Consider the following 24,486-nt stretch of genomic DNA (forward strand, 5'->3'; position numbering starts at 1 on the left):
AATCGTAGGGTTGCTCATTCACTTACTTTTTTTTATAAAATTCTTAAATACCGTACTCCACCTTACCTATACCTTAAGATTACTTTTAGAAATGATGTTCACCATTTGGGCTTAAGAAGAAACACAATTCATATTCCAAGACATAAGACTCAATTATTTAAGAGGTCCTTTTCCTATAATTTTGCATATAAGATGAACTCTTTGGGCATAAATTTTGAATTGGGTTTGGTGTCCGTTCAGACTTTTGGCAGAGGAATGATGGTGCGTCTGATGAGCAGCTATCTACGTAAAATATTGAAGGGTCAATATTGTTAGTTTGGGTATGGGTGAAAACTAAAAATCTGTGTTTAGTGAGAGGTACTATGTTAATGTTCTAAATTTTTTGGGTAGAAGTGTATAATTAAACTTAGTCTGTTACAAGCGTTTCTAAATTTTTTTTAGTTAGTTTTTTTAAGTTTTGGCCACAATGTAAAAGACCAGAATCTTTATTATTACTAGATTCTAGTAATGAAGAATCTTTATTTGCATAAAATAATAAATGTATTTTTTTTTATTATGTAGTTATGACGAGTTTGCAAATAAAAAATATTTATTATTATTATTATTATTATTATTATTATTATTAAGTAAGCAGTCTTCTAAATCAAAACGTTTAATGGTTAGGTAATAAAGCAGACCGAATTAATGCTATAGTTCAAATGCACGGAAATTTCAAAACTTTCTATGTGTTACTGAACATTAGAAATCTAAAGACTAATTAGCAATGTTGCAGAGAGGAGTAGAAGTATGGAGGAGCAGCAATTTACTGTAAAATTATTGAAAAAATTAACTGCAATTTGCTGAGAAAAGTGAATGGCAAGGCAAAAGTTTAATAAACTCTCAATGCGTAATGTTTTTAAGTACTCCATGGCATAATATACACCGGCAAAGAGTTTCTGTGTGTGAACATATATACTCTACAGGAAACTTTAGTCTTGAAATATTTATTGAAAATTAACAAATTAAAGCCTTGTTATCTCTTATGAATTCATTAATTAATAATTTAGTACATATCAAGATCAATTAGCAATGTTACAGAGAGAAGTAGAAGTATGGAGGAGCAGTAATTTACTGTAAAATTATTGAAAAAATTAACTGCAATTTGCTGAGAAAAGTGAATGGCAAGGCAAAAGTTTAGTAAACTCTCAATGCGTAATGTTTTTAAATACTCCATGGCATAATAAACACCGTCAAAGAGTTTAAGTGCTGTGTGTGAATATATATACTCTATACAGGAAACTTTAGTCTTGAAATAATTATTGAAAATTAACAAATTAAAGCCTTGTTATCTCGAATGAATTCTTTAATTAATAATTTAGTACATATCATCAAGACCAATTGGCAATCTTACAGAGAGGAGTAGAAGTATGGAGGAGCAGCAATTTACTGTAAAATTACTGAAAAAATTAATTAATTGCAATGAATCCTGAGAAAAGTGAATGGCAAGGAAAAAGTTAAATAAACTCTCAATACGTAATGTTTTTGAGTACTCCATGGCGCAATATACACTGGCAAAGAGTCCAAGTGCTGTGTGTGAATATATACAGGGTGCCTCCGATTAAGTCGGCACTATTGGTATCTTTGTTAATATTTAAGATACAGGGTCGGTTAAATTAGCAAACTAGTAGGATTTTTTCTGTTGATTAAAATGGTGAGAACAGAAAAAAAATTGAACATCGCGTTTTCGAGAAAATGTGAATAATGTACTTTTGTTAAATGGAATCCCCTGTATATTTTTACATAAATCAAAAGATAATAATTTTCTTAATAAAAAAGTTTATTTACACTAATAGCCTAAATCTAAAAATAACAAAGTTATAGCGATATTAACAATTTTGTCAAATTTAGGCAAGTTGGCTTTGAAATAAATAACATCAAGTAAAACTACTAATTTACAATAAATGAGCAAAAACATCGCCATCTCGTTCAATACATTTCTGAGCACACTTAAGCACACGTCTTGTAGCTTTTAAGATTGATATTCGATCTATTGATCCAATTATTTGCCTAATATGTGTTTGAAGTTCATCAACGGTTATGTATTTTTTTATACACTTAATTTTTTATGTCCCCCAAAAATAAAAATCTAGAGGGGTTAGGTCTGGTGACCTAGGTGGCCAACAAATAGGAATATATTACATTCTCTGATGAAAATAAAAATCAACTCTTATAACGAGCTTGTGAGAATAGATTTTAGACATAAATTATATGTCAAACGCCAAATGTATGTGGATAATATGTACAGAAATTAATGAAATGGGAACAAATTACCAGCCAAGAATACAGCCTTATACATACAAATGCCAGAGAATATTTGTGAGATAGCACAGAAAATAAAAAATATGCATAGTATTGGGATTATCAAATTTTAACTAGCATCATAAAGAGCGCTATAAATTTGGAAAATTTCCTCATACTCTAAAAGTGGCTTGTTTAAATCTGGATTTAAAAAGAGGGATCCGGAAATGTCTATCTATTGCCTGTTTTTTTCTTGTGATCTTCGAACATGGGATATGCTTTCGATTAGTAAACTTTTTACAAAATGATAACGTTGTTAGCCATTGTCAAAGTGGGTTTTTAAAGAGCAAATCAACAACTACTGCTAGAGTACTTGGAAAAAAACTGATTCTTGGGATATTACTACATTTATCAAAAGCCTATGACAGAAAACTACTTATTTTTAAAGCAGAAAAATATGGAATAAGGGGTAATGCATTAAAGTGACTTATATCCTATATAAATAATAGAATTCAAATAGTCCACCTAATTAAGGAGCGTAAGACTGGAAGCATATTAGTCTTAATTCTGTTCATGGTAAATGACCTATACTTCATGCTAGAGTCTCCGACTAAGCATATAATACAACATGCTGATGCGACGGACTTAATTATTGGCTGTAGAATTTATTCAAAGAAGTCATAGAACACGCCATGTAATTTTGATAAGTTTCGCATTGGTTTTCTACAAATACATTAATTGTAAATAATAAAAAAAAACAAGTTTTATCTTATTTAGCACAAAACAATCAAAGATCATCAGACCAGCACCAAAAGACTTTGATAATAACAGATTTGATATCATGTTAAATTAAGCTCCGCACGGAGCTATTTTTATCAGAAACAAATTTTACGAATTATAAAAAAAATGAATTACAAATAAAGGTGTAGATTTATATTTAAAGATGTAGGCATTGTGACTCTGTATGCAGTTTATATCTACAAAAGTTTCACGTTTTTTTTTTCAAAATAAACAACAACAATAACAACAATACAAGTAGGAGCATACAATACTAAAAAAAGTGACTTTAAATATATTTATCATAGACTTATAATGACCAAAAAATCATCTTTGAATACGTGTTAAATTATTCAATGCCCGCCCAGACCAAATAAAAAACATTATAACTCTATCAAAAAATTTAACGATTAAAAAGTTAGTAGTAATAAATGGATCATAGAGAAATTTGTCCAACTTTATAGGTTACTCAATGCGTATTTTGATGTCTAGTTTGTATTTTTTTGTCTTTTGCAGAATTTAATTTGTGCCGATCTTATTTCATTTCAGATGCGTGATGTATGTTGATTTTAAATAAAGCAATTATTTACTTATTTCAAAGCTTACTTAGGTCCGTGTGAAATTTTTTGGTGCGTTATCTTTAGACAAATAAAAATTGCAATTATTTAAAAACAAATTCTTGCCTCATTTACTTTCTTCTTCAGTGGGACGGTATTTAAAGGCCCTGCGGGCAAATTAATATCAGAGAGTTCAAACATCAGCAATAAAGTGTGTCATGATTTCTATTTACCGTATTTTGAAACTTAATCACGACAAATTTGTTATTTTTTTTTTCAATTGAAAATGCTAATGTCGATGGGTAAGGACTAGTCGGGTGAGATTTTTGTTTGGAAATTTACACTCGTGAATATTTGAATAATTTTCACTCCTTTTTGTCGATATAATATTAAAATTTTCATGATGATGGAATTTTGTGACCAATAGTAATAGTAATAGTAATAATAATAGTAAAAGTCGTCAATAACCCAGTATTAATAGTAGAATAAAAGACACCAACACTTGTGATATAAATTTAAATTTCCCGCATGTGTTTGAAACTTTAAAATATGGCCGAACTACGACCTCTTTTGAATGATTTTCTAAGATTACCAAGTGAAGGAGACAAGGATGGAAATATTTGGAAATCTGGAAGCCTTTAGGCCCTTTTGGAAAGTTTGAAGTCAAAACTATTCAAACGAAAAAAACTTCTAAGACAGTTTCAGTCATTAGTGTGAAATAATTAAATATGCTTTGTATGTAATATATGTAAATAATATAAAAAAGTATGTAAATAATTGTACTTTGGTGGATTAGGAAAATTATGGTGCAACCCAAACAGCATCATACGTCCTAGGTACGTAATTTTTATGTCATATTTATGTCCATAGGTCCATTATTAAATAACGTATTTAGTACGTACTTTTGGATACGTAGTTCATACGTACATTATTTACGTCTTGTGGACGTACATATAAATACTAAAGAAAGAAAATGTGCTATATTACATAAGAATAATCTTGGGTACAAGCATCCTACAAGCTACAAAAAAAAAACAAAACAAAAATACAATTAAACACAAGAAGACAAAACTTTTTGAACTTACTTGAATTAAAGATAACTAAATAAAACAATCAATTACTAAATAAAGGTAAAGTTGTTGACAAAACTAGAGAAGAAAAAAGAAAAAAAAAACTTTTCAACATGTCTAAGGTTAAAACCTATGATTAAAAAAGTCATCCAGGTTATAATATGCCTTAGCCAATAAAAGCGTTTTTATTTCTCTTTTAAATTTCTTAACATCCGATATATGTCTAACACATAGAGGAACATGATTGTAAATTTTTTTACTTATGTAAATTAATGAGTTTTTAGTAAGGGAAGACGTAGGAATAGGTAGGGGAACATCATTTACACGACGAGTCAAATGGTCAGTGTCAGAGGGTAGTTTGGGAATTTTGTGAATAAGAGCAGCTATATCTAAGATAAAGAGTGAAAAAAGAGTTAGGATTTTTTCAGAAATGAAGAGGGGTTTGCAAGAATCTCTTAACTTAGCAGACCACAGGTATCGAACTGCTTTTTTTTAATAACAAAGACAATGTTAAGTAGCCTCTTATTGGTTAAACCCCAAAAAGGCAAGCCATACCGAATATGAGATTCAATAAGTGAAAAATACACTGAACGTGCAACCACCCCTCCCAACTCTTGTCTTGCCATTCTTACTGCAAAAGATCCAGAAGATAATTTCCCAGCTAAATGTAAAATATGATCTTCAAACCGAAGGCGACCATCAATGGTAATTCCTAGGAACTTTCAGCACTCTTCATTCTGCAAGTGGGAATTTTCGTCAAACATCAGACCCTGAACATAGCACTTAAACCCCATAATAGACGTCTTTCTTACATTAAACACGAGCCTGTTGGAAGCACACCACCCTGATAAAATCTGAAGGTTTTCAAGTCTTAATATAATCAGAATTTTTATGGCTCCATAGTATGGTGGTATCATCAGCAAACTGAACCACCTTGCCCTGCAGTTTCAATGAACTTAAGTCATCCACATACAGTAAAAATAACAGTGGTCCCCAACACTGAACCCTGGGGAACGCCGCATTTTAGGGATCTAAAAGCAGACAAACGCCCAGACACTGTAACCTTCTGAGTACGATTTGATAGATAGGAATTAGGCCATCGCAACGCTACGCCCCTAAAACCATATTTATCGAGCTTAGATAACAGTATTCCATGATCCACACAGTCAAATGCTTTGGATAGATCACAAAACACTGCCGCCGATGACTCTTCAGAATTCAAGGACACATAGACGCTCTCCAAAAAGATAAAAACAGCATCATGAGTCCCTTTACCGGCTTGAAATCCAAACTGATTTGCAGATAAAATGCCATTATGATGTAAAAAGGATAAAATTCTGCTTTTTGCAAGTTTTTCAACTATCTTAGAGAGGGTAGACAAAATAGAAATGGGACGGAAATTACAAGGCTGATCCAAATCTCCACCCTTATGAAGAGGGATCACCACTGCCTCTTTTAAACATGAAGGAAAAATGCCAATATGTAAAGAATTGTTTATGGCAGAAACTAAATCATTTAAGGTTGAATCAGGCAAAAAGAGTAACAACCTCGAAGATATCCCATCAGTTCCAGATGATTTATGGTTTTTAGGCGTTTGATTTCATTTTTTACTTCGGTAAGATCGACAGGATGAAAGAAAAATGGATGTTCAACCGACACTTGTTGAAGATAGTGTAAGGGATCAATGTTACTACGAATGCCCCTGAGCAAGATATTAGGTATATCACAATAATAGTCGTTTAAAATGTCAGGTCTTAACTCCGGTTCAGACACTTTTCTATGGCAATGTTTAAAATCATTAATAATCGACCAACACTCTCTTTGCCTATTTGATAACATATTTAAGCGATCCCTATAATAATTAGATGTTGCTGCTTTAATTGTCTTTCTGTACAGACTACGGTATTTCTGATGATATACAAGGATATTTTCATTTGTGGTATATTTGCACAATTTAGTCAAAAAACGGAGGTTTTTAGCTGAAATTCTAAGACTTCTTGTAACCCATGGTTTTCGTTTCTTAGTTTTAAGCCTCATTTTAGGAAAGCACTGATTGATCTTATCACACAGAGCTTAAAAAAATAAAGTAAGTGGGTCAGAAGCCGTTTCAAGTGCATTCCAATTTACCGAAGCTGTAGCAGCAGAAAATCATTGAAATTTCTCCTGCTGAAAATTCTTCCCATATAATGAGATGAAGATAATACAGTATTATATGGCATTTTAGCAAGAATAGCTTCATTGTCGGAAATACCAGATGGGAGTACTGTGCATAAAACGTCATCAAAATTTGTACAGAAATAGTCAATTGTAGTTGCAGATAAAGAAGTTATTCGTGTGGGGGAAAGAACGTGCATTTTTAAGTCGTAAGAATTTAAAATACTTAAAAGAGAAGTACGTGGCAAGGTTTTATCAGTGTAGTTGATATTAAAGTCACCAGCCAATATAACCTTACAGTGTAGGGACAACTGGGATAAAAGAGAATCAAGTTTGTCCAGAAACATAGCAATATCACCTGTAGGTGACCTATAAACACAAAAAATATATAAATTAAAACGCTTACAAAAAGAAAGAGAGAATTCAAAAACATTCTCTAACAGAAGATTATCATACTTATCAATTATATTACAAAAAATCGTTTCAATTGTTTGGCTAGCCAAGATCATGGTTCCTCCATGTATAGATTGTTGACGACAAAAATTTGATATAGGAACATAATCAGATATTAAAAAACATTCACTAGGCCTCAACCAGTGCTCAGTCAGAAGTACAACATCAGGAAAATTACATGTCTCCAGCAAAAGATGAAGCTCATCCATCTTGTTTCTTAGGGATTGTATATTAAGAATAAAGATACTTAAGCTTTGCGAAGTGCTAATTTCAATCTTACTAGTAGAATATGAACATGAATGAGATTCAACCTTCGTGGACATGTCTATAAAAAAGAAGAATTCAATTCACGATCAGTAATCAGTTCAGACTCATTAATTTGATGATTCAAAGACAATTTATTCGATGAAATGTTAATTTTAAAATATTTGAAAATATGTGCATATAATAATGATGCCAAGTCTAAACCAAAGTTACTGGCGTGATTAGACTCTAAAATCCCATACAGATTAAAACATATAAATTTTTGTTAATACACAAAACTTATGCCAGGAAAGAATATTTGTTCAAATATACGTATTTTTAAATACTTCTAAGTTTTATTTTCAAAATTTCTGAATTTAATAGGATAAACAGAAAAAAAAAGTATTTTCATGCTTCTTTGCTTTGATAGAAAGTCAAGGAACTCGGTATAAATGAGACAACTGTCAAATTGAGATTCCCTCTTTCCAAAGGACTAACATACCCTACAAATCTAGTTAGTTTACATGTTGATCTGGTCGAAAAGTAATTAGGTACAGGATTTTCAAAACATCTAAAAACTATAGATAATGGAGTATATGTCATAGTAATATATCAAAAAGATCAAGATCGGTCACAAAAGCAACCCAGTGTTTGGGTGTTGTTGCCCCCACTGACTATCAAATAAGTAATTGGCAACATGAGGGAGTTGACACTGTTGACAGTGTTATATTTTTATACCTATATATTTGTGTTCTGTGGGTTGACCCTTTGTAATGAAAGTTTACACCTGTGAACTTAGGATTTATCAAAATTCGAATTATAGTAACATTTTCTTATTATATTTGAATTCAGTTTTACTGTTCACTCAGTGATAGGAAGGATCTACTACGATCTAGCCCATAACTTGCTTATTTTAAAATATAATTTTAAGGTGCAGCACTACAAGCAGGGATTGGAAGCACAAAGAAAATTGAAGACTGTATTTCACAATAGTAGCGAAGAACAAATGATTTTTTTTTGTATTTTCCTAAACGTTTATTTTTTGTTTGGTTTCATAGGCAAATACATGTTTTGTTTTATATTTTTATATATTTTTTTATAATCAATATACATATATGTATATTGAGTTTTTATAAACGATTTTTTTTCCCAAATACATTTTACCATATAAAAAAAGTCCAATGCATGACGTAAAATGTCCTAAAAGTACGTACATATGACGTAAAATCATGCGGAAAGTGGACGTCCTATATACGTAATACATCTTTTGGGTTACTTTATTTCGTGGAATACTTAAAAAAAAAACGTCTTTAGTACGTATCTGTGCTGTTTGGCAATTAGTGTCTACAGAAATAGTTAGCCCACTGTATTTTCTAAATTTTCTGGGTCTTTTGGAGGCAAATTGTTACTTAAAGCCTGAAGGATATAAGAACTCTTTCCTCAATCCAGGGAAACTGATTTCATTGAGAAAAAATAATTTTATATGCAGTTTATTTCTTAATATTAACCAGAGTATTCTCTATAAAAGGATTACAAGAATATCTAAAATAGCTTTGAGGTTATAGAGACGAATGTCCAAGAATAATATAAAAATCACAAATATTCAATGTACTCTAAAAACGCCAAATCTGAGAGGCAATAGTCGCTGTAACTCAGAACGTATTAGACCCAGAAAAATGGTTCGCACATGAAATTATTCACCAGAAAGCGCCCCTTTTCTTTGAGGAAACTATTTAGCTAGAGTATTCAAGTGATCCTTAAGAAACTAAATTACTCCAAAACCAACATTATTCTAGTTAAGCCAGACTAATTTTAGAGGAGACATTGCATATACAGGGTGTGCCAACAAGGTGTACGGCTAAGTTAATTATGATTTTTTAAACGAACCCTCTAAAAGGCAAAAAATAACATAAAAAAAATAATTACGTTGCAACGCCGCACGGAAATTTTAAAAACGTTATACCAAAGTAAAGTACTCTTTTTGCCTCACATTTTAGTACCATAATATACAGGGCGTACCAAACGTATAATTTTAAAAAATCATATTTTATAGTAACTTTTTTGAGACACACCCAGTATACATAAAAATATTTTTAGCTCGTAGGTTTTTGTCAACCCTACAACTTTGCTGTAGAGCTTTTTTCTCTATCTCGTATAGTTAAGGCGCTATCTTAGCCGTACACCTTGTTGGCACACCCTGTATATGTATATAAAAGAAAGTGGTGTTAGTTACACTATTTATAAGTGAAGAACGGCTAAGCCGATTTGGCTGAAAATTGGTGGAGAGGGTAGCTTAGAAGCAGAAGACGGACATAGGATATTTTTTATCCCGCGTTTCCGTGAAATCACTATAAAATTCGGTATAACAGAAACGTATCTAACATGGAATAACAAAACGCAAATGACAGCTAAACGTAATTTTATCTATGGTTAACGAGTATATTTCACGGCTTTGGAATATTGTTCAACGTGCTGAAACACCTCCTGCGACAACATTGACCAGTTTCTTTGCGATCTGCCAAAGCAATCCGTTTGCACGAACTTTCGTTTACTAGGAGATGCCACGTTATTACACATGAAATGAAGAAGAATTTTTAACGATGGAAATATGGCAATACGGTTCCTGGTTATCCGGATGTGCGTTCAATTGATGCTCTTGGTCGTATGTATACAGTTCATCCAAAAACTGAAGAATTCTCCTATTTGTGATTGTTGCTGATAAATGTGCATGAGCCAACGTCATTTGAGTCACTACGGACTGTTAATGGTACAATATTCCCAACATATCGTGCTGTATGTAAAGAACACAATTTACTAGAATAATAGCCATTGGAATACGACAATCGTTGAAGCATTATCTCTGCATCTTCAAGTCAGATACGCACATTATTTCCTATCATCACAAGCTTACCGTCTAACCCATCTAACCTGTGACATAAATACAAGTCGCAAGATATTTTACATCAAATTCGTCTCAGTTCCAGAAATCACTATCTTGAGATGAGTGAGGAGATACATAATCGGGATTTAACATAGATGTAAATAGCTCCGCGAAGCTATTACATTTGTGGCTTTGATCGAAGACATGTGTTACCTTATATTATGCGGTAGTTCATTAGTCAGGTTAGGAATATCAGGGCCAAATGGTGAATTAATAAAAAGTACCACTGTTAAATCCCCAACAAAAAGAAGTTTATGATACATTAATGACGGCAATTGATGATGGAAATGGTGTTTTATATTTCCTGGATGCTTCTAGTGGAACTGATGAAATATTCCTCATGTTATTGGTTTTAGCCACTGTTCGTGCGAGATCCAAAATTCCGCTTGCAGTTTCTTCTTCTGAAATAGCAGCCACATTGTTGGAAAGATACCATATGGCTTATTCAGCATTAAAATTGCCGTTATTTCAAAAAACTCCACTATGAGAAAATGCAAGGGACGAATGCACAATGGCGCATAAACGCATTAGAAGTATTAGAAGAAGCTTAGCCATGGCTTAAGCCATGCATTAGAAGCCCTTAACCGTACATTGAAAGATATATGCAAGAACTCGAGATGTTATGGAGGCGCAATGATTTTATTGTTTGGCGTTTTCCTACAAACACTGCCAATAATTCCAAGATCAATGGAAGACGACGAAATAAATGCTTGCCTCGAATCATTCGGCTGGCAACAAACATGAGAGTTGCATTGCTCAATGATACATATGCTGAAGATTTCTCTGAGCAATTGCTGACTATCGTTAATGGTTGAGTACCTGTTAACGAATCGAGCAGATTGATTTCATTTTCTCAGAATTTTTTTAACTTTGTCTAATCGAAATACGAACTTATCAAAAAAATATTCCAAAACATCATTACTACAAAAATAATTATGGTTGTATAGGCGAGCAATTTAAGCGGCTAAGAGTAAATATGTAGATGACCTAAATTACATAATTTAGCACAATGCATTTATTCAAACCCATTGACTGTGTAACAAATTTAATAAAGATGAAGCCAACAACTATCCAATTGAATTTTTAAACTCCTTGGATGTGCCTGGCTTACCACCGCGCAATTTACATCTAAAGGTTGGCTCCGTAGTAATCATGCTTCAAAAACATAAATCCACCAAAACTTTGCAACGGTACGCGGTTGGTGGTAAGTAAATTGAAGAACAATGTGATTTATGCGACGTTACTCAAAGGAAAATTCGAAGGTGAGGGAGTTCTCATTCCAAGGATCCTGATGATCCCAACTGATACGCCGTTTGAGTTTAAAAGATTTCAATTACCGATCCGTCTTGCATTCTCCATGACCATTAACAAATCACAAGGTCAATCCTTTGAAAGTTTGTGGTTTAAATCTGGAAAATCAATGTTTTTCACATGTTCACGGGTGGGAAGACCATCTGCATTACGCCTAATAATTGTAATAATGTAATAATAACTGTACTTACGCCTAATATTAAAATAAAAGATGTTGTGTATCACAAGTTGCTTAATTGAACAGCGCAATCTATTAAAGAATCATTGAAATACTTGATCAATAAAAAAATTAACTTAATAAAATAAAAAATCTGCTTATTTATTATCTCTAACGCGGAAAAAAGTTCGCAGGGTCAGCTAGTTATTCTATAAATTATCCTATACATAAGCAATATAATACTGAATTACAAAAATATTTGAGATAACTTAGAAGTTATAAATAAAAAGTTTGATTATTTCGAAAACCTAAATCTCAGATTTAGGATTTAGCATTTAGAGGGCAAAATCAGTTCTAACTCAGAAAGTATTTATTCTGCAAAAAAGATTTATATGTTAAAATATTCGATAGAAGGCGATTTCTTTGAAAAAAACCATATGTAGGCACCTCAACGAGTTTTTAAGCGATCGTTATAAAAAAAGAAACTAAAAATATTACCCCGAAACCCAAATGGTACTAGCTTAAATTTTCAACCTAGTATCAATTTTATTAATCTATGGAGTGTCCAATATAATCCTGTAAAAGAATTGTCACTGTAGTAGCTTAGAGGTTATAGACAAAACTACCCAAGAAGAAATAAAAATCTTCCAAGTATTCCAAAAAACGTGCCAGGTAAAACTGGTTTGAATTAATATAATATTAAACCCACTGAACTGGTTTATATATTAAACTATTCAGTGAGCAATGGATTTTCTTTGAGTAAATGCTCCGAAAAGTATTCAACTTTCAATTCAAAGCAACTCTACTGGGATAGTCCCTTAGTCAAAAACTTTGGGATGGATTCTTTTGCACCTAAACCAACATTTATTGAACCCACTTTCCTCAACCCAAGTCAACATGCATAAGACTTAAAGAGATTTAACGTGGGCATGTTTCGTTTACTCAGCATTAATTAATTACATCTTATTTTAATATTCACAAACCCAAAGAATGTTGTTTTTCTGCTGAAGGTAGCAAAGTAAACTCTTCGTGTTTCTTTTTTTTTGTTCGTTTTATTAATTCTTAATTTCCCAAGGCTGTGCACTTTTACGTTATAAAACCAACCTGTTCACGAAATGTCAAAGGTAACTGCCGCGTGATAGTTATATGCCATCTTTATTTTGCAATTACTAACGTTAGATAACTTTAGCGACACCATATATAACTTCTTAATAGAATTGAACGTTTTTTTCTGGGACTCTCAAATAACGGTTAGAAATGGACCGAAGGCCCATATTTTACAGTATTAAGTCGCTTCCTGTATACGCTTATCTCTAATATAATCTTTCATTAAATTCTCTTAGAAATTATGGTGATATGCTTCCCACTTGACTCTGTATAACTGAAACCATTTTCTTTATTGACAAGTACAACATATACACTGAACCGTTAAACTCATATTTAGATACCATCCATTTTTTTTAAATTATTAACACCGATATGATGCCATCATCAGTGATGATTATAAGTTAACCAAAGGAGGTCATATTTGTTCCATGGCCGCGGAAAATGAAGCCATTTATTGCAATAAACCGTAATAAAAATAAGTAAATAAACAATGAGCTCCGGTCGAGTCTAATATTAAATTGATATCTATGGATGGTTGGAATAATATAGAAAATCGCTGATTAGTAGGATTTAATTTGCAATGATTAAGTGCAGTGTTTATGTGAAATGACTTGGAAACATTATAGGTTAAGGAAATTAATTTTATTTTATTAGTTAACAATTGCATGAAAGGACTAAGGCTAGAGAAAGTAAGATTCAATATAAGACATTTTTCTTTGGGGGTATTATACCCAGTGTAGTAACATCCGCCATTTTGTATTATACTCTCCAATACAAACCCAAGAATATTATTTATGCTTATTTAATTCAGATTGCGTCTCCTTCTGATATGGCATTTCTTAAGCATTAAATAAGCAACAGATGGTCTTGAAACTGTTAATTTTTATTTGTAACGTAACCTAAATGATGTGTTTCTCTTATTCTTTCTTATGGCAAGCAAATGAATTTTTAGTAAAATTTTTGAGACACGTCATTTTATGCCGTTAGTGGGTACTTATTATTCCGTATACAAAACGTACATATTTTGTCTTTTATAAGGAAATGAAGAGGTGTCCATCCGGTTGGCCTACGATACACTCAATTCGCCAGTTAAAAAAATCAATTAACTATTAACAAATTAGCAATATTAATAATTGATTTTAATCTTAAAAAGTAAATATTAAAACCAAGGCAAGTCGCAAATTAATTTTTATCTTATGTAAGACATATATTGAATGTTCATTTTCACTTTTAATGGTACCCCAGCGTGTATTTCTTTTGAATATCAATTTAGTAATCAATATACATTAATTATTATATAAGTTGGTTATATAGTATAACATTTTAATTTTTTTCTATTTTTAGTTGGGTAAGAAGCTCGTGGCTGGACACGAGGGTCTCTTATTATATAAGTGCATCACCACCCTGTATAAATAAAACCTAAAGTTCTCCATGTAAAGCACCGACCCATTATTGTCTGGCCACCGACGTAAATCCAACCGGTTTTGTTAATTTTTTAGCCAATTAAGGTGAAATTGGCCATCGGTCTTAAGTAGGCCCCACTTTTAATATAATTATTATTAAAAACCACCTAGGTATACGTTTAAATTTAACCGCAACAAGACCGAATATAGGCGAAGCAATCAGCCTTGATACACATACCATTGATGCAAATAAGGATATTATCATTTATGTATTTATTCGATTTACAATCATATGTATTTATTACGTAATCTTATCTAAAATTATTCAGGAAAAAATACCCAAGGATTTATAAACAAATGTAACGCCAAATTCCGGAAAAGCTAATTCCAATTAAAATTTTCCACTACATCGTGACATTCCTGATGCTGTTAAAACATCAAAATGTTGCATTGCACATATTTCAAATAATAAAGCCCTATTAGTGAATTTCTGCCATAAACGATCACATATCAAGTGATTGTGCCAATTTTCCAAAGACGACTTCCCAGTCATCATTTAATTCATTAAATAATATCTAAATTCTTTAGTTTATAAAATGTTATCCAGGTGGCATATCCAGTAATTAGAAGTGAGGGTGGGAAAACTGTAGCCGAATCCTTAAATCGGAACTTAACGTTACCACATTGGGACAACTCTCCCTACTTTCCACAATTTTTCTCAATTTTAAATTTGCCGCCAAATGCGTTTTAATTGAACAATCACGCGTATACAAATGGGAACTCTGAGCAATTTTGAACGAAATCTGTCCATCTTTAAATAGATTAACCCAACGTTTCCACCTTATGAGAATTTGCCAATTTTTCAAATTTTTTTCTTGGGTTAGTTACTTTAGGACAATATTATCATGCATCTCTGAGTGAAGGGCAAGATGGTTCAGTTTGCTGATGATACCACCATACTATGGAGCCATAAAAATTCTGATTATATTAAGACTTGTATCCTTGAAGACCTTCAGATTTTATCAGGGTGGTGTGCTTCCAACAGGCTCGTGTTTAATGTAAGAAAAACGTCTATTATGGGGTTTAAGTGCGATGTTCAGGGTCTGATGTTTGACGAAAATTCCCTCTTGCAGAATAAAGAGTGCTGCAAGTTCCTAGGAATTACAATTGATGGTCGCCTTCGGTTTGAAGATCATATTTTACATTTAGCTGGGAAATTATCTTCTGGATGTTTTGCAGTAAGAATGGCAAAACAAGAGCTGGGAGGGGTGGTTGCACGTTCAGTGTACTTTTCACTTATTGAATCTCATATTCGGTATGGCTTGCCTTTTTGGGCTTTAACCAATAAGGGGCTACTTAACATTGTCTTTGTTATTCAAAAAAAAGCAGTTAGATACCTGTGTTCTGCTAAGTTAAGAGATTCTTGCAAACCCCTCTTCATTTCTGAAAAAATCCTTTTTTTTTTCACTCTTTATCTTAGAAACAGCTACTCTTATTCACAAAATTCCCAAACTACCCTCTGACACTGGCCATTTGCATACTCGTCGCATTTTTTTCATACTCGGCCATTTGCATACTCGGCATTTTTTTACTCGTCGTGTAAATGATGTTCCCTACCTATTCCTACGTCTTCCCTTACCAGAAACTCATTAATTTACATAAGTAAAAAAATTAACAATCATATTCCTCTATGTGTTAGACATATATTGGATGTTAAAGAATTTAAAGGAGAATTAAAGACGCTTTTATTGGCTAAGGCATATTACAGCCTAGATGACTTTTTTAATGATAGGTTTTAACCTTGGATATTTTGGAAAGTTTTTTTTTCCTTTTTTGTTCGCTAATTTTGTCAACAAAATTACCTTTATTTAGTAATTAATTGTTTTATTTAGTTATCTTTAATTTAAGTATGTTCAAAAAGTTTTGTCTTCTTGTGTTTAATTTTGTTCATCGGTTTGTCAATTTTTGAAATTGTATTTTTGTTTTGTTTTTTTAGCTTGTAGGATGCTTGTACACAAGATTATTCTTACGTAATATAGCACATTTTCTTTCTTTCTTTCTTTTTTTCTTTGATCTATTCAATTTATAACGATGTATCTTTTATGGCTATATATTACATAAGATTTTGATTTATCTTTAAAGCAAAAACCGAATTCAAATTTACCGCCAGATTGTAATGTCCGGATCCTATTTACTGAAGAGGATGGCCGCCTTAAACCTCAAAATATTAGTAATTGTTATAATAATAATAATAATAATAATAATAATAATAATAATAATAATAATAGTAATAATAGTAATAATAATAATAAGCCTTTATTTCCAACAGGCAACTTGCCCAATAACAGGAAACAGTTGCAAAACAATGAAAAATATAGTTTAAAAAAACACACACAAACAAACCTAAAAGAATGAAAAGAAAAGAAAAAAAGTAAAGTAAAGTCACAATCTCAAAAGTTAGCCAAAAAATTAAAACAAATAACTATTAATATGATATAAAAAAACAATTATAAAAGTTTAACAAGATAATCACATATTCAACAAAATTAAATTAAATTAACTGCAATATACCTACTAACTATAACCTAAACACATGGGTCCTAATCCCAAGAGTAATGATCCACCAATATATCGATATCGCATGAACCGGAGAGAAATTTATATCGCACATGTGACAGATCCGATTAAATATAGCGCATATTTTATATAGTGGCGATTTCAACAGGATGTTAGTATGAGGCCTTGGCAGAAAGAATGTTAGGGGATGTCTAGCATTAAGCCTAGGCACCATGAAACGTACACCAGAAAGAAGTACAAGACTATCAATGAATCCATTCAGTAACCCATGCACGAATTTTACAGAGAAGATCATTCTTCTGAGATGTAATGGATGTAGATTGAAGCGTTCCAATAGTTGCCGATGATCAAACCCTCTTACCGGATATATGCCATCCTGCCTGAAGGCCAAAAACTTAGCAAATCTACGCTGAACAGATTCAAGGAGACCAACATGATTCTGATAGAGCGGATTCCATATAATGCAGCCAAACTCCAGTTTTGATCTCACAAAGCAACAGAAAAGCAGTCTTAATGTAGATTCCAAAGTAAAACTCAGATCAATCAAGATCAGTAATTTGCTTAGCTTTGCTTCGGTTTGCCTTTGCTTCGGGTTGCCTGTGCCACACCCGACGTTAAAAAGTTTCGATTTAAAGCCCTCATATTCAACATATTGAGATCTACCAATCAAAAATTATTTGATTAATTTCATTCAAGTAGAAATGAAATTAATCAAATAATCTCCCTGAAAAACCATACTGAGTTAATTTATGCAGCAAAATATAGTGATCTATCCGATCAAAGGCTTTTTGGAAGTCGGTATAAATAACATCGACTTGAGTATTAACATCAAGTGATTCACAGATGTGGCTAGACAGACAGGATAAGTTAGTAACACAAGATCGCCCGCTAAAAAATCCATGCTGGTCTACAGAGATGAGTTCTTTTGCGTGACTAAATAGCGACCGATTCAGGATAATTTCGAAAATTTTTGAGAAGTTACAGAGTAATGAGATTGGCCTGTAGTTCACGATTTGATCAGAGTCCCCAGTTTTTAAAATAGGTATTATTTTAGCAGTCTTCCAAATTTCAGGAATTTGTTCTGTTGACAGTATTAAGTTGAAAATGTAGGTCAGCGGATCAGCCAGGACACCAATGCAATCTTTAACCAAGAAGCTAGGTACACCGTCTACACCAGATGTTAATTTATTTTTGAGTTTTTTATTAGCCAAAATAATCTGGGAAGCATCAACGTTGGAAATGTCAAAGTGGGGCACATTATCAGACGTCGACGAATGGTTAATGAAATTTGATTGTATAAATGCCTCACCAAAGAACAGTGCAAAAGCATCAACTATGTCTTGTGGGTCTTTAACTACCACGTCATCAAGTAGCCTCATCATACCAGGAATCCTGGTGCCAGCCTTCTTAGAACCAATAAAATTCCAAAAGCTAGATGGGTCTAAAGAAATATTCATTTCGGTGTTTAATATATACAACTTATATTCATTTGTAGTTTAATAAGGCGTCTAAGAGAATGGAATTTATTTGGAAAGAATGGAGAATTGTACATTTTAAAGTCCTTGAAAGCCTTTTCTTTCCTTTAAATGTTCTTAATCAATTCTCGAGAATAATAATTTGGAAATCTTCTTTTACGTTGCTGCTTAAGAAGAATGTGTGCGGCAAATATGCCATTCAATATATCATATAGGGCTCCACATGCATCATTAACGTTAGAGAATAAATACACAGTAGACCAGTCAGTTTCAAGGATCGAGTCATAAAGGAGATGGAAGTTGGCCTTTCTAAAGTTAAAAGAATGAGATAAGTTTTTATTAAGCTGAAAATTATGAACACGTTGGCCTGAGACAGTAAAATCAATTTCCAGTGCAGGGTGATGCTAATCCTCCAAGACAAAAGGCACGTCACTACGCGAAACAGTACAGGTGAAGTTAGATAAAACAAGATCCAATAGTCTGTTATTATAGTTTAGGATGTGATTACACTGAACAAGATTAAAAGTGTTAGCAAAATTATTCACAGCAATAGACTTTTGACTAACATGATTACCTGTAGGTGAGTTAATAGAGAAATCAGACACGTTAATATCGCCCACTATTATTACATTATGGTTTAGCCTTGATATTAAAAGTGTAAACTGATCCAGAAATTGCTCGAAAATTACAGATGTGATAGATGGTGGGATGTACAAAACAGTCATGTAAAATATCTGTAACCTAATAGTAAATTTACAGCCAACAACATCGATAGAGGACGCCATATTTGCCGGTTGCAAAAATCAGACAAACTAATTTTTTCAGACACAATGTTTGTTTACCATTTTACCATACCAAAATTTATACCATAGCCCTTTTAAAGATATACAGGAGGTATATACGTGCTAATATTTGCAATATTAAATATTAAATTTTAACGCTTAAATAATAGATCAGATAGTTAAAATAAAATTCTTATAAAAAAAGTCTAGACTAGGTCCATTCTTGCCGTAAGCGATTCAAGTGATTGTGTCAAACCTCCAAAGACGACTTCGCAATGATCATTTGTAATGAGTGGAAATCCGATATAAATAAAATATCAGAGTGGCTGAACTATTTACAATTTTCACACGTTTTATTTCCTATTTTTGGATATTAAAGGCTTTACTGTTTAAGTGATATATGATCAAATTCTTTAGTTTATTCAACATTAGTCAGATGGCTTATAGATTATTAAATGTCATTTAAAAAAAAATATTGAGACCTAAAATCAACCTAAATGTTAAAGAAGTTATTCAAATTTCCCGCCAAATCCTAAAAATCCCAATTCAAATTTCGTGTCTAATAGTGACATTCCTGATGCTGAAGAACATGGACGCCTTAAATGTCAAAATATTAGTAATTTATAGAAAGTATTATTTCATGATTCTTAAATAAGTTCTGACCGTATCAAGGTTATGCACTATGCAGGGGTATATGTATATATGCGCGTATTTGGCAATATTAAAGCTCCGTTTATTCTTTAAGGGCAATAATATTACCAAATCAGATAATTTTTAAAATGATTTTTTAATGAAATTTTAGGTTTATGCCTGCCGTAAACGATGCCAAATAATTGCGTCAAACTTCCAAAGACGACTTCGTAGTCATCATTTGCAATGAATGGGACAGAGATAGAAACAAAATAACAAGGACGCCGAATAATTCATATCACACGTTTTATTTCCTATTTTTGGATATTAAAACCTTTATTGTTTAAGCTAATAGTGCTTAACTTCTTTAGTTTATACAATGTCACGCAGGTGGCGTATCGAGTAATCAAAAGCGACATTGGGCGAGCTTGATTCTTGAATGAATATAGCAGAATCCCTGAATCGCAGCTCAGCGCTGCACTCACATTGTGATAGTTCTCCCTAGTTTTCATATTTTTTATCAGTTCGAGTCGGCTAACTCCAGGATAGAAATATTCAAATTACGTATACAAAAGCGAACTATGAGCGAATTTGAACGAAATCAGCCCAATTAATTTTCTCTATTTTTGGAGATTTTTTTCTCGTGTAGATTTAGGACAACATTATCATTGTATTTCTTATTGCGATATATTTATTAACTAATTTACAATGTTTTTCTGTGGTAGTGTTAGGGAACGAGCGTTAGGTACCTTAGACACTCATAAAACCTTGTCAAAGCTATCAGAAAATATCGCAAAATGTCAAAATTTCTAAAGTCTCTGCAAAAAACCTATCAGAAACTCCTAAACGAAAGATCCGTCCTTGTAAATAGTATCCAGACTGGGGTTTTAATGTCCACAGGTGACCTCCTATGTCAAACGGCCATAGAAAAAAAACCGTGGAAAGCCGTCCAACTAAGGCGAACCCTGGAGTTTAGCTTTTTGGGAGTCACCTTAGTGGTAAAGCAACTTTTGGGGTACAAAGAGAACTGCAAAACTACCATTTAGGGCTCTTTTAGGGCCCCGCGGTGTCTTTATGGTTTAAACTATTAGCCCAACAGTTCGGACACGGTTCCGAAGCGGGTACCGTCCTTAAGAAGATGGCATGCGATCAGCTGATATTCGCTCCAGGATTTCTGCCGGTTTTCCTCATCAGCGTGGGACTGCTACACGGGGATAATCGGGAGCAGCTGAAACTGAAGCTACGCAAAGAGTACGGGAAGATCATCAGGACCAACTGGAAAATCTGGCCGACGGTACAATTGTTGAACTTTTATCTAATGCCGTTGAGATATCAGGTGCTTTTTGTGCAAATTGTCGCACTTTTTTGGAATATATACCTCAGCAGTGTAACGCAGAACGAGAGTAAAGATGGGATGTGAACATGAATATTTTAAGGATATTTTTTATTTAATGCAAATTGCAAAGCGATTTACTGTATGTAGTATGCACTAGAGGCATGAAATATGTTTTAATAATAATCCTAATTTAAATTTCTTTCACCGGGCACTGGAATAAATAAAATTATATTTTTAGAATAATTCAGGGAGGGTGAAAAATTGCTTTTACTGTCTAGAAAGAATAAAACAGTTATCTGGAATTTGAAGTTACTTTTCGCACTTTTTTTGAGATTTCAGATCATTTTGTTATTTCTTCTATGCAATGTACTTAGACAAATATAAATGAAATATCCGTCAATATAAAATCCTACCTTGAACGCTCTCCAGAACCAAAACGACCGCAACCAAAATGGCCGGCCAGCACCTCGGCTGCAACATCTTCAAAAAATATCCAAAAAAACCCAAAAAAATAATTAAAAAAATCCTCAAAAAATCTTAAAAATCTGGCACAAGTTCACTGTTTAACCGACCGCGCACATCCCTAAGCCTATTCCTCGAAATTATCCAGGTCGATACTGGACCGGTTCCAGTATCGATACACCAGGGATGACTATCGATATTTTACAATCCTTTCACGCACGTATCGAAAGTGTGTCACGTCGTACTGCTTTTAGCGTAAACTATGTGTGGCAGTACTGAACGTTAAGACCCGACTGAAGAAAATGTCTTGGCGAAGAATTGTTAACGAGCAAACAGTCACCTGTTTGGCATAGCCAGGAGGTAGAAAGCTGGTCTTTGGCGAGAGGAGGTGATCGCATATTATAATACCTGTATGTGTGTGTTTCTTTGATTCAAGATTCTGGGTGGAGGATCCGTAGCAAAAATTGTGCTGTCTTTGATTTATAGCGATGAGTCGACGGGCCTTTTTACTTTCGTATGCGAGGGGAGCCTCTCCTTGATGTATTTGACCGGGTCTCTGGGTCAATAAGTGTGCGAATTGTCGGTTTTCTTTTGTTTATATGGAGGCCAAGAATTTTTAAGTTAGAGCTTGGACCTAGCAGAAAAAGAATTACTTACAAGGTGCCTCGATGAGAAGTTTGTATAGAGGCCCAAAATCCCTATATAACTCGGCAACCAACAGGGTTAGATTTTTGAAAACTTACATATGTATTACTTGGTTTGATTAAGACACCTATTTAAGCATTTAAAAAAAAAAAATTCTTTAGAAAACTAAATTATATATAATTCGTCCCCTCCTAGAACCCCAAGTGGACTTTAATACTGACATAAAGCAACAATTATGGGCCATAATAATAGAACCATTTAAAGCTAATCAACAATTAATTAACTCTTATGATCTCCATTTGGCGGCGACGCATCAACTTTCGATACCTGATTGGAATGTCCTCTTGTAACAATCGCGAATAATCGCAAAAAATGTGTCATTATGTTAAATTATTAATTTAAAAAAAATCGTGAAAGTTGAGTGTCTAACGTCGTGGTTATACGTCCGTTTTCGGATTGTTTAATAATAATAATAATAATAATAATAATAATAATAATAATAATGACGTTTATTAATCCACATATACATATATTTACAAAGCTGTAAAAGAAACATTGTAACAATAAATGACAGACAAAATGCGGATTAAAAGGCATAATTTCAGCTTCTCTATAAACTAGGATAATTTATCCCAAAAGAAAATAAATAAATAGTGCACAAAAATCGAGGAAACACATTTAAAACATTTTTACTAATAAAATGAAAATTTTATTTATGTAAAACGAAAATTCAAAATTTATATTTTTAAATGCATTGCTCTATTTTTAAATAATATTGTGGAGCTTGGATTTCATGCATTTTCGGAAGCCGTTTGTCGTTAGGGAATGACCCGTAATATATTTATTTACTTCAGATGCAATATTATAAGAAAATTATCGTTTAAAAATTTCTTTTCGAAGTCGTGGAATGTCTAAACGCCGTCTATTTCTAACATTTGCCTGTTGATGAGTATCAGCTCTAAATAGCACCCTATCCAAAAGATATTGTGGGCACCTCATCTTAAGAATATTGTAGCAAAATACCACATGTAACTCTCTCCTCGATGACATACTTATTAAGCCACTCAAGATCTTTCAAACTGTGCAACACTCCATACGGCCTGCGAATACCAAAAATAAACCTTATACATGCATTTTACAACTTTTGTATACGTTTTTTATCTCTGTTGTCTAAACAAGGGCCATACACAGTATCATAAAAGTAAAAATGAGAAAGAATGAGAGAGTCGCACAACATTCGCTTAGCATCCACATTTAACTCATGCCGCTGCGGATATAAAGTTTTCAACATTGAATAGGCTCTCTAAAATTTTGATGTCACATGATATGATAATCTTAATCTTACATCAATGTACAAACCAAGATTTTTGCAAATATCTTCAAATACGATAGGCTCGTTATTAATTTGTATCTTTAAATTTTCCAATAGGTGCCACCTTCAATTTTGTTTGGTAAACAACATCGCAACAGATTTCTTAGGGTTTAACTGTAAGCCATGTTTTACAGATAAATTATATAGACTTGACGAGTCAAAAGACAACATCAACTGAGTATCATCAGCATAACTATGATGTTTAGTATACTTTAAATATTTAAACAAAACGCACGTTAAAATCAAAAAAAGAAGAGGACCAAGAACACTCCCCTGAGAAACTCCCATAACTACAGCCATGTCTTCCGAAAAATTGTCATTTAAACAAACTCTTTGCTTTCGATGTGTGATAAAGCTTTCCACGAGTTTCATTGCAGCATAAGAAAATCCTACAAAGCCAAGTATCGACTATAAAAGCTCGTGGTTAAGTATATCGAAAGCTTTGCTATAATCTAGCATCACTAGTACAACGGATTCGTTTTCATCTAAAGATCGAATAATATGATCCGTCACATCGCATAGAGCGGTCGCACTGCTATGATTAGAACGGAATCCAGACTGCTTCAAAGGAAGGATAGAATTGCTGTTTCAAAAAAAACGTAATTTGGTGCTTAACACATTTCTCTAGTTTTTATTCTTCTCACATACCTTCGATAATATAGGCAGAATCGAAATTGAAAGTAAGTCGCTAAATTATATTGGATTTTTTACTTTGGGCAATAGAAGTCTATTAGCTAGTTTCCAACTGGTCGGAAAT

The 24,486-nt window shown here is 32.9% G+C and overlaps 2 protein-coding genes across 2 annotated transcripts in view; one reads left to right on the plus strand and one right to left on the minus strand.

Annotated features, from left to right (window-relative positions):
* The window catches only part of LOC126745578 (uncharacterized), a 65,508-nt gene extending 43,492 nt beyond the window's left edge, over positions 1-22,016 (minus strand). Inside the window, exon 1 of the mRNA XM_050453484.1 lies at positions 21,664-22,016. Within this exon, the coding sequence (XP_050309441.1) occupies positions 21,664-21,730 (67 nt within the window). The 5' untranslated portion in view covers positions 21,731-22,016. The remainder of the gene's footprint in view (positions 1-21,663) is intronic.
* On the plus strand, positions 20,667-21,563 carry LOC126745573 (protein Mpv17-like). The gene is made up of 2 exons (XM_050453473.1): positions 20,667-20,912; positions 20,972-21,563. Exons 1-2 carry the CDS (start codon positions 20,712-20,714, stop codon positions 21,332-21,334), a joined length of 564 nt encoding a protein of 187 aa, XP_050309430.1. The 5' UTR covers positions 20,667-20,711; the 3' UTR covers positions 21,335-21,563.
* Positions 22,017-24,486: the final 2,470 nt, after the last annotated feature.

This window comes from Anthonomus grandis, chromosome 1 (assembly GCF_022605725.1).
Source record: "Anthonomus grandis grandis chromosome 1, icAntGran1.3, whole genome shotgun sequence".
Lineage (NCBI taxonomy): Eukaryota > Metazoa > Arthropoda > Insecta > Coleoptera > Curculionidae > Anthonomus > Anthonomus grandis.